Source organism: Dermacentor silvarum, chromosome 8 (genome assembly GCF_013339745.2).
Source record: "Dermacentor silvarum isolate Dsil-2018 chromosome 8, BIME_Dsil_1.4, whole genome shotgun sequence".
Lineage (NCBI taxonomy): Eukaryota > Metazoa > Arthropoda > Arachnida > Ixodida > Ixodidae > Dermacentor > Dermacentor silvarum.
In genome coordinates, this window is record NC_051161.1 from 1562079 (window position 1) to 1574782 (window position 12704).

The 12704-nt window shown below is 50.2% G+C and overlaps 1 protein-coding gene and 1 long non-coding RNA gene across 2 annotated transcripts in view; one reads left to right on the forward strand and one right to left on the reverse strand.

Moving 5' to 3' along the window:
* Nucleotides 1-12704, reverse strand: part of LOC119460513 (intermembrane lipid transfer protein VPS13A) — a 1139096-nt gene that overhangs the window by 1013595 nt on the left and 112797 nt on the right. Inside the window, exon 15 of the mRNA XM_037721434.2 lies at nt 5543-5655. Coding sequence (XP_037577362.2) covers nt 5543-5655 — 113 coding nt within the window. The remainder of the gene's footprint in view (nt 1-5542; nt 5656-12704) is intronic.
* The window catches only part of LOC125947490 (uncharacterized), a 409960-nt gene that overhangs the window by 360831 nt on the left and 36425 nt on the right, over nt 1-12704 (forward strand). The gene's annotated exons all lie outside the window — the stretch shown is intronic.

Consider the following 12704-nt stretch of genomic DNA (forward strand, 5'->3'; position numbering starts at 1 on the left):
GTCGCGGCGAGGCCACCACGGCGGCAAGTGAAAATAACTGACTTTTTGCTGCCTGCCAGTGAATAAAGCTAGCGTGCCTGTGTGTGCGTGAGAGTGTGTTTGTGGGGATCGTGGCGTTCTTTTCTGGCTGGTAAGTAGCCGCTAAACCGGCACTGACGGTTAATTCGTACATCGCTTAGTGCGTACCCAAACGTCATTCCCGGCCAACTACGTATTAATGAGGTTTGACTGTACAGTGGAATCTCGATGATACGAATCTCACGGGGTCACGAAAAATATTCCTATTAGCCGAAATTCGTATCATCGAAACACAATTAAAACTAGCTAAATTAAAGAGTCGAGAGGTGAACACACTCAGGCACACGTACGTAAAAAGCATTTACAGTATAGACCACTTATAACCTAACCGTTAATAGTGCAGAACTGGCTACAACGCGGCCTTTTCCGACACCCGTTTACCCACCCATAGAACTCCATGTATACGCATACCGCTTACAGTGCAGCCGCGTGAGACAAAATTGCGGCTTCCGTGGAAAATCTCGCCGACAAGGGCGGCAGCGAGCATGAGGTGCGCCCACCGATGGGAGAGGAGATCAACTAGGGCGATGCGGAGGAGGAGCATGAGTCCAAGGGCGATAAAGTCGTCACCGCGCGCCGTATGTGTGAGTGAAAGCGCGCGGGGGATGCGCGCCTTCACGGACAGCAAACGCACAGCGGAGAGCAAACGCGACTTCCGTTGCGCGAAAGGCCGTGGGAGTATGGGAGGGAGGGGGGGGGGGGGCGACGCGGTGCTGCGGCACCAAATGCGTATCTTGCAATCGAGCGCAAGGGTAACTGGCAACGCAATCTCCCCACGCGAAAGAATCAAAGCGGGAATGTAGCGCGGGAGGGAGGGAGCGGGTGAAGAGGGGAGGGGGGGGCGCTCCTACTCTGTCAACAAATGCGTTCTTGTACTTTGCGCCTGTGCCGGCTGTCGGTGTTGTCACGCGCACCATATCTTGAAAGTGATCTCCACACAGCTCTGACCTTTGTATGCGCTGTGCTTACGCCGCTCAGTTTTCGTTGAAGCGATAGACCGCACAAACCTTCGCTCGCTGCGGCGGCCGCGGGTGGGGAAGCACGGCCGCCGCAGCGAGCAAAGAGACAAAAAGAAAAGCACAAAAGCAACAAAAGTGCCACCGCTTCAAACTCTTCGCGCCCAGTCGCGGCTTCTGCACTGTCCAGCGCTGCATCCGCGCCTCCGCACCAAAAGAGAAAGAGAAAACGCGCGTGACTGCGCGCTGTTCTCTTTTGCGGCCGTCGGTGGGGCGGCGTTTATTCATATCAACCGACGTGGGTCGAAAATTGATTCGTAACAACCGTTCTCTAGCACATTGCAAAGTAATGGGGCTCGGCCGGGACCTCAGAAAAATTCGTATCATCCGGAAATTCGTATTAGCCGTGATCGTATCATCGAGATTCCACTGTAGAAGGTCTCAAATCGAATACCGAATCGAATCAAGAAAAAATAAAAAACCGAATATCGAATCGAATATCAAATAGCAAAATTATTTAATAGAAGCTCGAATATTTAAAAATTCTCATGCAAAAAAAATCAGCTGTTGTATGTGATCTGGGGTCAACTACTCCCTCTGAGTCGTAACAATGTTGCCAGCCATTGAAAACAACTTTTCACTTGGTACACTCGTTGCTGGAATGCGCATGAACTTCATGGCCATCTTGCACAGTCCTGGGAAGTGTTGCTTGCCTGTCTCTTTCCAGAATGCTAGAGGGTCTTGGTCCTTACTGCAAGTGGGCTCTCGAAGGTACCGCTGAAACTCCTCGATGTTAGCTGTTTTGGAGGAGTGTTTTCTTTCTGATGATGCTGCCAGCTTCTCAATGCTGCCCAGATGCTGCTGACGCGCTCCTTGTGAGCTGTAGATGTTGATGCTGCAGTATATTCACTTGATGCTTCTCCTGGAGAGCTCTGCAACTCAGTTCTTGCAAGCTCCACGAGCCTTGTTTCCTGGAATGTTTGAGCACAAAAGAGGTTCTTAAACCTTGGGTCACAGGCGGTTGTCAACACATACTCCTTTTGCTCGTCCTGCCCTGGAAACCTTGTCCTCATGCTTTTCAGCAAGTTTCTTGCAAACTCTGAGGTGTCATGATCGGCTACAAAGCAGTCTTTCAGGACCATTTGTGTTCCATAGAGAAATAGTACTACTGACGACAAAGTTGCATATTTCTGGCCACTAAGATCTTTGGTCGCCGATGCAATTGGTTTAAGAGCTTTGACGAGCCCAGTCACTGCTTTCCAGTCCTGTGGTGTCAGGTTGGGCACAGTTGTCTCAAAGGTGGCAAGCTCTAAACAGACGGCTTCTTTCAACTACACAAGACGTGAGAGCATGTCATGCTCACTGTTCCATCTTGTTTCCACGTCTTGAATAAGTTCCAAAACTGAGAGCTCTATCCGTCGCTGGCAATCTTGCAGTCTTGCCGAAGCTTGGGCACTGCGTTTGTAATGACAAACAATTGCGCGACACTTCTTGAGAATGGCAGGAACTCCTGCTGTTTCTTCCTTGGCATCTTTTATGGCTAGTGCAGTGTATGCAGTGTATGGCCCATACACTGCACTGGGACGCAAGAAATGCCCCTCAGGGCCGCACGGAAGTTTCGTGCATTGTCCGTCACCACATAGACCAGTTATCTATCATTGCTTGCAGGTGCTCCAGGATGTTGCAACCACTGTGACTCTCGGTCACACTCCGGTTGTCCAATGCAAAGCTTCTCATCTCGAAGTTCGAGGTTAAGTAGTGGCAGGTAAGACTGATGTAACTTTGGTTAGACCTCGACGTCCACATGTCACTTGTAAACAAGATCGACTCTATGCCTTCCTGGAAGTCCGCATGCATTCTCTCCTTGACAGCCGTGACTGTATTTCTGCACAAATCCGGGATGAATGTCCTGGAAAACGTTGTGTGGCTGGGTATCTTGTACAATGGCTCCATGTGGTTCATCAGCTCTTTGAAACCTCGATTTTCGACAAAGATGTAAGGCTGAAGGTCGAGCACCAGCATTCGGGCAATCCTAGTGGTTATCGCCATTCTCTCGCGCTGCGATAGGTCCTTGCCCGACTTCAGCGCACTTTTGATGAGCATCTGTGTGCCTTCTGGTCTTCCTTGCTTCCCGCTCTCTCTCTAAAAAACACACTATGCAAATAAAAATGCTTGTTCTTGAGATGGTTCGCAAGTGGCGTTGTCATACTCGAAGGCGTTCGAAGTTTCGTATCACAGCTTTTGCACGTAGCCTCTTGGGCCAAGTTCTTTACAAAATGTTTCCAAATGGCACTTTTCGTTCGTTCAGTCATGTCGCCCCTGACGTCGGACTACGTTTTCCGAGAGATAACGCAGATGGAATTCGGGAGCAGCACACGCCGGCTTGGTTTCCTATAGTGCGGGACTTGGTAACTTGGTTGGGAACGACGCCAACGGCCAACGACGCGGAGCACGTGGAGTGACGGAGGAAGAGACACTGGCGCCACCTCTATCCCGCTTGCAAAAGTAGGAGAGAAATTGGTTGGCTATGCGGCCGAGAGGTGGCACAAGTGTCACCCGCGTCGGCCACGCAGTGACGGGACGCAGCCATCGCAGCACGCCGTCGTGTGCGGTTTCGCGGTTCGCTAGGGCGGTTTCCTTTTGTGCTCGCGAATTGCAGTCTCTGATTCCTCTCAAGTGTATACTGTATACAACTTCTGCTTGTGAAGGAAATGAAACATGGTGCAGCCTGTGCGAGTGGCACAAACAAAAGGCTGTTTTAGTTCAGTTTCACGGTTCGGCTGTGTCATGACCACAATTAAATCTGCTTGCTATCAGGTTCGTGGCATTCAAACTTTGTGTATTTAGAGTGTGTTTCGCATATTACCCGCCAACTAGGCTCGCCGTATGTAACGAATATTCGAGTAACCGAATACTTAAGATTCGATTCGCGAATCGAACTATTCGAGAAGTTACAATTCGATTCGTGTTCGTATATTCGAGTATTCGCACACCCCCTAGTTTCCGTGTATCCAGTCATGGCGGCCGAAAGAGGAGGCTAGCAGACGACAAGGTGCAGAAAGCGGACGCCACCGGCACATGGGTTCGGAAAACCTGAAACGGCGCCTGAGGAAAAAAAAAAAGAAGTATAATAGCACACAGCATTGGCGCATCGGAAAGCAGGGCAGCCGCCTCTCAAAAAGGCCGATCGCCCACGATAATCACTCCAAGAGTTCCAAAAAAGACTCGAAAGCAGTGCAACGATCACATGTATCGATGACAGCGGCATGTCACAAGGGAAACGACTGTCGCCCACACGCGTGTACAGGTTCTTTCGCGCACGCCTTTTCCGTGCCAGCTAACCTTAAGAATGGCAGATGACACGCCGGTGCGCATTGCAATGGGTCCGTCGTTGGTTTTAGGACGGCAACCTTGCGCATGCTCCGCCCAGACAAGTGTTGCCCAGCAACGGAAGCGCGGCTCTTCCTTCTTTCACCCTTCTTTCTGTGTGCCTTTGTTGCACCTTCTGCAGCCGTACTAGCTACGTGCACAGAGAATTGTAACCTCCGTACTTGCGGGGTTGCCACACGGTCGCACTTTGTACTTTACAGGCGGTGTCATTTCCGCACGCTTCTGGTATAAAATAGTTCAGGTATCCGCCTCGAGCAAGACCGTTGCAGTTACCCCGGCAAGAAATGTGAAAAACAAACAAACAACAAGAAACACTGCGCTTTGGAGGCGACATGGAACTTTCTTTTTTGTTGGCAGTTTTTCTTGGCATCAGCGTCTGTTTTGAGAGCATCACTCTTATTATACAGTGCTTCGGTGGTGCGTGGGGCCGGAATCTATGGCAAAATAGCAACAGCGCGGGCCGAGAGCCAACAGCGACGTCCTCGTGGATAGCTCATATGGTGACAACTTATGAACTGATGGGTTAATGGGCAGAATGGTTCGTTTTTGGGGCTTTCACTATAACGACTTTTCAGAATAACGAACCATTTACCGCAGTCCCCTTAAGTTTGTTATATCGAGATTTCACTCTACAACTCGGCCAATACTCCTTCCAGCTACTACTGATAGCACTCAAAAACAGCTAAAACGTTGACAAACATTGTCATAAGATGTCAGGCACAGTGTGGTATTGTCGAACCATTATTGAAGCACCATCATAAAAGCAATAAATACTTTGCGCTAAAAATGATGGTATTCCGATACCTTAAATGATGCCTGCTAAAAGAAAAATTTATCGGGAACCAATTTTACGATGCAAGACTATCATCTCATCTTGGAACTGTGCAAAAAATGGATGATGATGATGCACACTGGACAAATGCTCCATCTTAAGCTTCCAGGATGAATATCAATTTAGTAGCATTGTTTGGGCTAAATACAAGAGACAAAAAAAATGTGTTGTAGTTCTCTCTCGTCTTGCATGCTCAAGATGGCTCAGCTAACCCATGCTGAGGTGCACACCATCATTGCATTTCATTAACTTTGGCTCTGAAATAACTCCAACACATTCCACTTACCTCATTGTATACAACTTCAACCGGTTCGGCATACACCATCACGCCATAATCAGCCTTCATGTCCAGTGGGTTCTGCTCAAAGTCCAGAGCAAATACGTGCTGCGGGGCTATTTCTGCAAAGATGCAACAGCTTGTCTGTACAACTCTGCACACCTTGTGGAACAGCCCAAGAGCACTGCCACATGCTCCACAAAGTCGACGACAATTAAATCCTTGGGCTGTGGTTGTTAGCGCAAGCAAGAACAAAGAGACAAACACAAACTCATCCTTGTGTTTTCTTTGCGCTAAAGCACAGCCATGATTTCATGCCCCTGCTCATAAAGATTTTTTTCAGACACAACCTGCACACATGATGTATATATGTTCATTTCTGTATGATTTACTGCTGCTCCAAGCACTGCTGGCTGCTGGGTACTATCTGGGTTGATCTGAAAGGAAACTTGCAAGTGAGCAGCTGTGACTGATCTTTGCAGTCTGACAGTGGACATGCCATCCATGGCCTGCAACCAGCTGACAGCACTCCTTCACAGGGCATCAAGCGCACATTCTCTACCATCCCCAAGTTGAACCTCATTTCACCCAACGATTGGGTGCACAAACCGAGCCCTCTAGACATGCTATCACACTTCGACCACCCTGTCCAAACTGGCAACAGCACCCAAGTGATGAAGCCAGGGCGGCTTCATTCTTTTCCACACACTGCAGACCTCTTTCGGCATTTTTATTGTCCTTGGCACGAAAGAAGCTGCACAGCGCATCTATTCCGGCGAGAGCTTTGACGAAAGTAGCCAGCGGACGCACGCAATCGTCCACATCGTCGTTTTTGGGCGATTGTGCTTCGTCGCCTTTTATCTCCTCCCCAATCTCTGCCACGCTTTGTGGCTCGCACGTCTGGATATTGTATACCACAACGAAATCTTCAAATGCGCCTTCGGCACCAGTGCAGCGGAACCCTGCTTGTACGAGGGTTGTTCAAGAAAGAGTGAGACTGATTCTCTGAAACATTTATTTCTGAACATTACTAATGAAAACTTTCGTCGCCTTCAAAGTATTCTCCAATGACCGCAATGCACTTGTCCCAGCATTTCTGCCACTCCTGGAAAACATGGGGAAGCCATTTTTCGCTATCCGCTTGAAAACTGCCTCCAAAGCCTTGACTGCATTCTGGGCCGTATCAAAATGACGTCCCTTTAGTTCCTTTTTTGCTGTGGGGTACAAAAAGAAGTAGCAGGGGGCCAGGTCAGGACTATAGGGTGCGTGAGGGATTGTTGAGATGTTTTTCCCGTGATTACAGTGTTCACAACGTGAGCCATTGCGTTATCGTGGTGAAGTTTCCAATTTCCAACAAGTTCGGGTTCGTGAGATGTGTTCTCTTAAGAGTGTCTCACAAACACTTCTGAAGTACTCGGCATTTACTGTCTGGACCGTAGGAATTGAATGTGTGTAGACCATTCCCTTGTGGTCGAAAAATGTGATCCCCATTGCCTTGTTTGCTGATACTTGCACTTTAGCCTTCATTGGTCGAGGCTGTCCCTTTTCAACCCACTGAGTGCTTTGACACTTCATCTTTGGGTCATAGCAGTATACCTAGGTCTCGTCTGCAGTAATAATTGTCTTCCACCGGTCTTCACCTTCTAGGCACCGCTTCCACTCAAGACAAGCGTCTACACAGTTTTGTTTCTGGACTGGGGTGAGCAAACCAGGGATCCACTTTGCACAGACTCTGGACATGTGAAGACGTTCTTTCAAAATTTTGTAGATGCTTCCTACTGAAATCTCCAGGAATGGGCAAGTTGCCTGACAGTAAGGCATCCATTGGTTTTTATCATTGCAGCAGCTGTGTTGACAGTTTCCTCAGAAAGGGCTGTAAGAGGTGCACCATCCCCTCCCAGCAATTCAGGGCTGTCCCTGCCCTCTTTGAAGTCCTTAAACCATCGAAAACACATTGCATGAGACATAACTTCCTCAACAAATGCAAGAGTCAAATTGGCACACATTTTTGTGGCCGTTCTGTTCAGCCACACACAAAACTTGATCACGTAGGGTTGTTCATGCAAAGCCGCCATCAGTCACACAGCCAGCACACTTGGAGGTTATGACATGCTAGCTCATGTTTGGATGCATATTGCTGCTGCCACATTAGAGCGAGAGTGATGTGACATCTGGTGAAAATTAATGGTGTCACAACGTTTACGAATTATGTCAAGAGATGACGCAGCGAGCGCACGGTGAAGAGCACCAAACTCAGCCTCAGTCCTTATTGAACAACCCTCTTATCTGCAAGCATGTCGTCAATAATGTGGGGCTGCACTTCTGCTGGGTTGCACCGAAAACCACACTTCTTAGGCCGACCCCTCTGCCTTTCTAATAAATTATTTCTACCCCCCCCCCCTTCCCCCCACACACACACACTTTTACACGGAAGCTGTTATGGGCTCATTCCAATAGCCGTTTTGAGTCGCGATGATGCCGCCGCTGCCGCCCCGTAGCTGCTATCGCATGCGAAAAAAAGTACCCGCTCTCCGTCGAGATCGAACCCAAGTCCACTGCGTGGGAGGCGGATACTCTACCAATAAGCCACGCAAGCGCTTGCTATCCAAGAGCAGGAAAGGTGCTAGCCATCAGCGATGGAACGCGTCGGCTTGCACGCGCGACGGCGTCCTAAGCAGGCCACTTCGGGCGCGTTGCAATGGGAGCGAATGTGAAAGCAGTAGTTGCATTGTCGGCCGCTTGGCTGGGCCAAACGGCACTATCCATCGGCGATGGAACGCGTCGGCTTGAACGCGCGACGGCGTCCCAAGCGCGTTCCTGACACATTCACTCAAATTACTAGGTAGTACTATCGAAACGCTCGTCTAGCTTACAGCGACTGTGCTGCGTGTGCCGCGCAGGCCTGGCATTTCTTTAAAGCAATGAGCAACACGAGGACAAGGTGAAAGCTGAAGTCAACAATTCGACAAGTGGAGTTGTCTTTTTCAAGGAGACACATGCCCTATATTTTAAACTAGTTTTCTACCATTTCACAGCTTACACTCACCCATGACAGGTACAGATAATGCATTGCATCCAACAGTGATAGCTACCCAGAATTCTCACCCCAGGACACACGAGCAAGACAGCGACACATGATGCATTTCCTATAGACGTGTGTCGCATCTTTGATAACACCCGCATCCAGTGGTTGCAAATGGCTTTGTCGCATTTGCTGGGAGAAAAACGAAGTGCAGATTACGGAGGAACGATGTGTCTTTTGGATGAGCTACACAATTGTCCGTCCACAACAAACAACACACCTTCGCGCCCTTTGCACCCAAGTCATCCATCAAGATATCGAAGGAACTGCTCGAAGATGTAGCACATCATCCACGCCTTCATGTTATGCTTGTAAACACAAGGGAGGCGAGAGATGTTATGCAAGCACGTAGTATTCTTCGCCTTTCTGATCATCTACGGCTTCATCGTGTCACTGCCATCTTCGTTACAGGAAAAAAGTACCGTAGCACGATCTTTGCTGATCTTGACACCGTGGCAGGATTCTCCCTTCATGCTCAGGGACTTGCTGGGCTGAACCCTGAAGAACAGGCCAAGCTCATCCACATTGTACACAATGCGCGGGTCATAAGCATTGATAATACTCGAGAGCCATGCAATCCAGTTCTCAACATCAAGCTGCTTCTCCATTTATCTGTTGACAGGCAATGCCGTGTCTGGTATGAAACGACTGATCCAGCCATTCGACGCAGTTAAGTCTGCAATTTCCAAAGCTTTTCCCCGAAGAATACTGCCATCAAAGTTTATGCCGAAAGCCCTCGCCTGCTTGAACTATTTGAGTAGTGCTTCTTGAAGTTGCTTATGCCTTGCTCCAGGGGCTTCCTTTCTCCCGGCGCCGAACACTAAGGCATTCACTTCGATTTCCTTGCACTTCGACACGATCGCGTTAACAGTTGACGCCGGGAAGCCAAGCTCACTGGCTATGTCAATCTGCTTTTTCTTCGGGTTATGGTCAACGGCTGCAAGTATATTAAGGTTTTCCTTGAGGGTCCAACGTTTGCACTCCCCTGATGCCATGACCGTAGCTCTCAAACACACAAACGCAAGCAGAGCAACGGCAATGAATCTGACGCGCGACGTCCTGCTAGATTCGTCAATTCCAGAACACTACCGAGAGCCCGAGGCATTCCCACGTGACTCGGGCGGGTCGAGTACTGTGGCGATGCTACCACTGCGGGTGGCTGCCTCAAGCAGTAGAGCCGCGTGGCGCGATTGAGCCTTTTCTTGTTTAGGTGGTATCTGGTGGCTGAAAATGTATCATACGATGACAGTTTCACGATCTAGGGAACAATAGCGTGGAAAAAGCGTGCTTTCCAGGAATGTGGTATGCTGTAAGAAAGCAGCATAACTGTATTGGGTCACTTTTAGTGCCCTCGATCACCAACGTTGGGGCCCGGAAATGGTGCAAAATGGGAACGTATCAACGAGGTTCTACTGTATACAGTATATGGTTTTCAGCTTCTTTTTACTAAATATTAAAACAGTCATCCAGCCATGCATGGGCAATACACATTTGTGGGAACACCCATAATTTTTTTGGAAAGACAGAGCGCTCCGTCTTTCGCGTATTCTTCTCACACTCTCGCACTATTCGAAAACTTTATTATGGCATACCAACAGGCCCAAATTGCCACGATGGTGAACCGATCAATTGTGTCATATCCCACAAACAAAGAACAGACTCAACCACCATTCAATTTAAATTTAATATGTGGGGATTGAGGTGCCTTCCCGTGCCTTGTCCCCCAGCTCGCTTGTTGTGCTTAGCTCGATCTTTGGGAACTGCTGCCACAATGGCAACATGGCAGACACGGCTACAGCACCGCAGGTATGTAGGCAAGCATACATCACTGGGACACGCCTTGATTGGCCTCATGAGTGGCGGGTCCCAGGCGCCTTGTGCCCTCTCCACCCAAGCTCTATTCCGCTGAGCGCTTCATCCCTGCAGTAAATGCTCACAGGCCCGCAACGAGTTGGGTTACGTGGGACCTTTGCTCCCGCGACTTCTCGTTCACACGCTCAATGGACCACTATCCGGTTAGCCCTAGCACAGGGGACGCGCATAATCGATCGGTCTTGCGGTGAACCGTTGCCCGTAAGCGCCGTGACTGTTGCACTGTACTGCACCTTGGGTTAATAAACCCATGTTTGTTGGTATCTGACTCCAAAGCCCTCTCTGTGCCGTGTCGGAGAGTCGATGAATCCTGCCGTAGCGCCTTCCTGCATCGCTGAGTGGAGGAGCATCAAGCTTTTTCCTGACCGTCGCTCATAGGGTGAGCCTTGTGCTAACCCACCTCCACATAACTGGCACCCAACTTAGTTTCGGCATGGCATCAGAGCAGGCTCCTTCACGGCCCTTGTTCCTGCTTGACTCCCTTCCCTGGCTGTGATTTATCGTTCCCCTTCAAGACCCTCGTCTTGCTCAACTCCCTGTGACTTATCGTCCTTCGACGTGGACGACACCGACAACATGGGGTACGTTCGCCTTAGCGACCCCTTCCCTAAACACCCCTTGGGGGATGTTGACCGCCTGGATGTGAACCCTAGTCCTAGCCATGCCAGTTACAGGTTTCCGGAGCAGGTGCCTACTAGCCCCTCCAATGTGCTGTCCCCGCTCGCTGGCCGCTTTTTGTCTTAAGCGCAGTTGAGTGCCCCATGTGCAGCATCGGTGGTCCGCCTTTGTCCCGCACGTCGTTCACTGTGCCACGTGTCGCGTTGAAGCCACCCCACTCTGCCCGTTCGTTAGCGGGCCTTTCCATGCCCCGAGTGCAGGCCAGTGTCGCACCGGAGCCACCCTGCTTAGGTACTGGCACAAACTTGCTCGCTGGCCTCTCTTCGTCCCAAGACTGTTCCCAAAGTGTGGCATTGGAGCCACCTCGATTAGATGCCGGCACGAGTACGCTTGCTGGCCTCCCTTTGTACCGAGCGCCTCTCACAGATGAATGCGTTGCGGTGCAGCCTTCCCACTCTGCCATAGGCACGACCTCACTTGCTAACCTGTCTTTGTTCCGAGCACAATTAAATCTCTGGTGCACCACGCTTTCTGCCTCTCGCTTGCTTCATACGCTGCTGAGCATCATTTAGGACGCGCGTGAGCCACCCCGCTCCGCCGTCGATTCCACCTGTTGGAGCAACAACCCAGCACTCCTCCATGCTATTCACGGGCCCCTTAAGGTCGGGCGCACATTGAGCGGACGAACCGCCAGTTGGTTATCCTTTTTGTGCGCCGAAAGTTAGACTGCTACGTCGACAGAGTGCCATTTGTGGTGGAGACGAACCACATGGCACTCATCTGGCTTAAGCGCTTGCGCGAGCCCTCAGGCCACTTCACACCGGGTGTTGACACTGCCGCAAGCACTACAACTTTGATGTGCGCTACCAGAAAGCAAGTTCAAACGTGGTGGCAGATGCCTTGTCACACGCCCCCATTTCAACGTCTGACCCTCCTGTCCGCCACTCCAATGAGCATTCACACCAAGTAGAGACCGGAGCCTCTGTCTCCAATGACTGGAACAGAGCCAATTCACACTCAATAGAGACTGGAGCCTGTGTCTCTAATGGCTCGAACAATACCTGACAGTGAAGCGATCCCCAGATTGCCAGCCTTGGGAGAGGGCTTTTAACTGGTGGACCCCATTACCTACTCTGGTATCGCCTCCAGCAGGCAAGAGCTACTAAAGGCACAGCAGAGTGATCAATCCATTTTGTCGATAAATCATTGACGGGCTCTAAGAGCCAAGCTCCCAAAAGGAGCGGGGCGGCAAAGCCGTTGAGCGCACACGAATAGCTGGTACTGCTATTGGCTCCGAGTGCAACGCAGCTGGTATTGTTGCGGGCACATTGGATACGTATCTGCTAGACAACGATGAAGTTTTCTTGTGCTATATCCCATCTGAGGAGGCTCCCCAGGAGTCTTTCAAGGTGGTGATACCCCACAGTCTAAGGAAAGCCACCCTGAGCTATTTCCACGACTCGCGGGTGGCCGGACATGTGGGTGGCCTTAAGACTTTCCAAAAGTTGCGCCGCTCCGCTACCTGGCCAGGCATGAAGCGTGACGCTCTTCACTAAGCCAGCTCATGCCGCGTGTGCCAATGTGTGAAGCCCCGTGCGG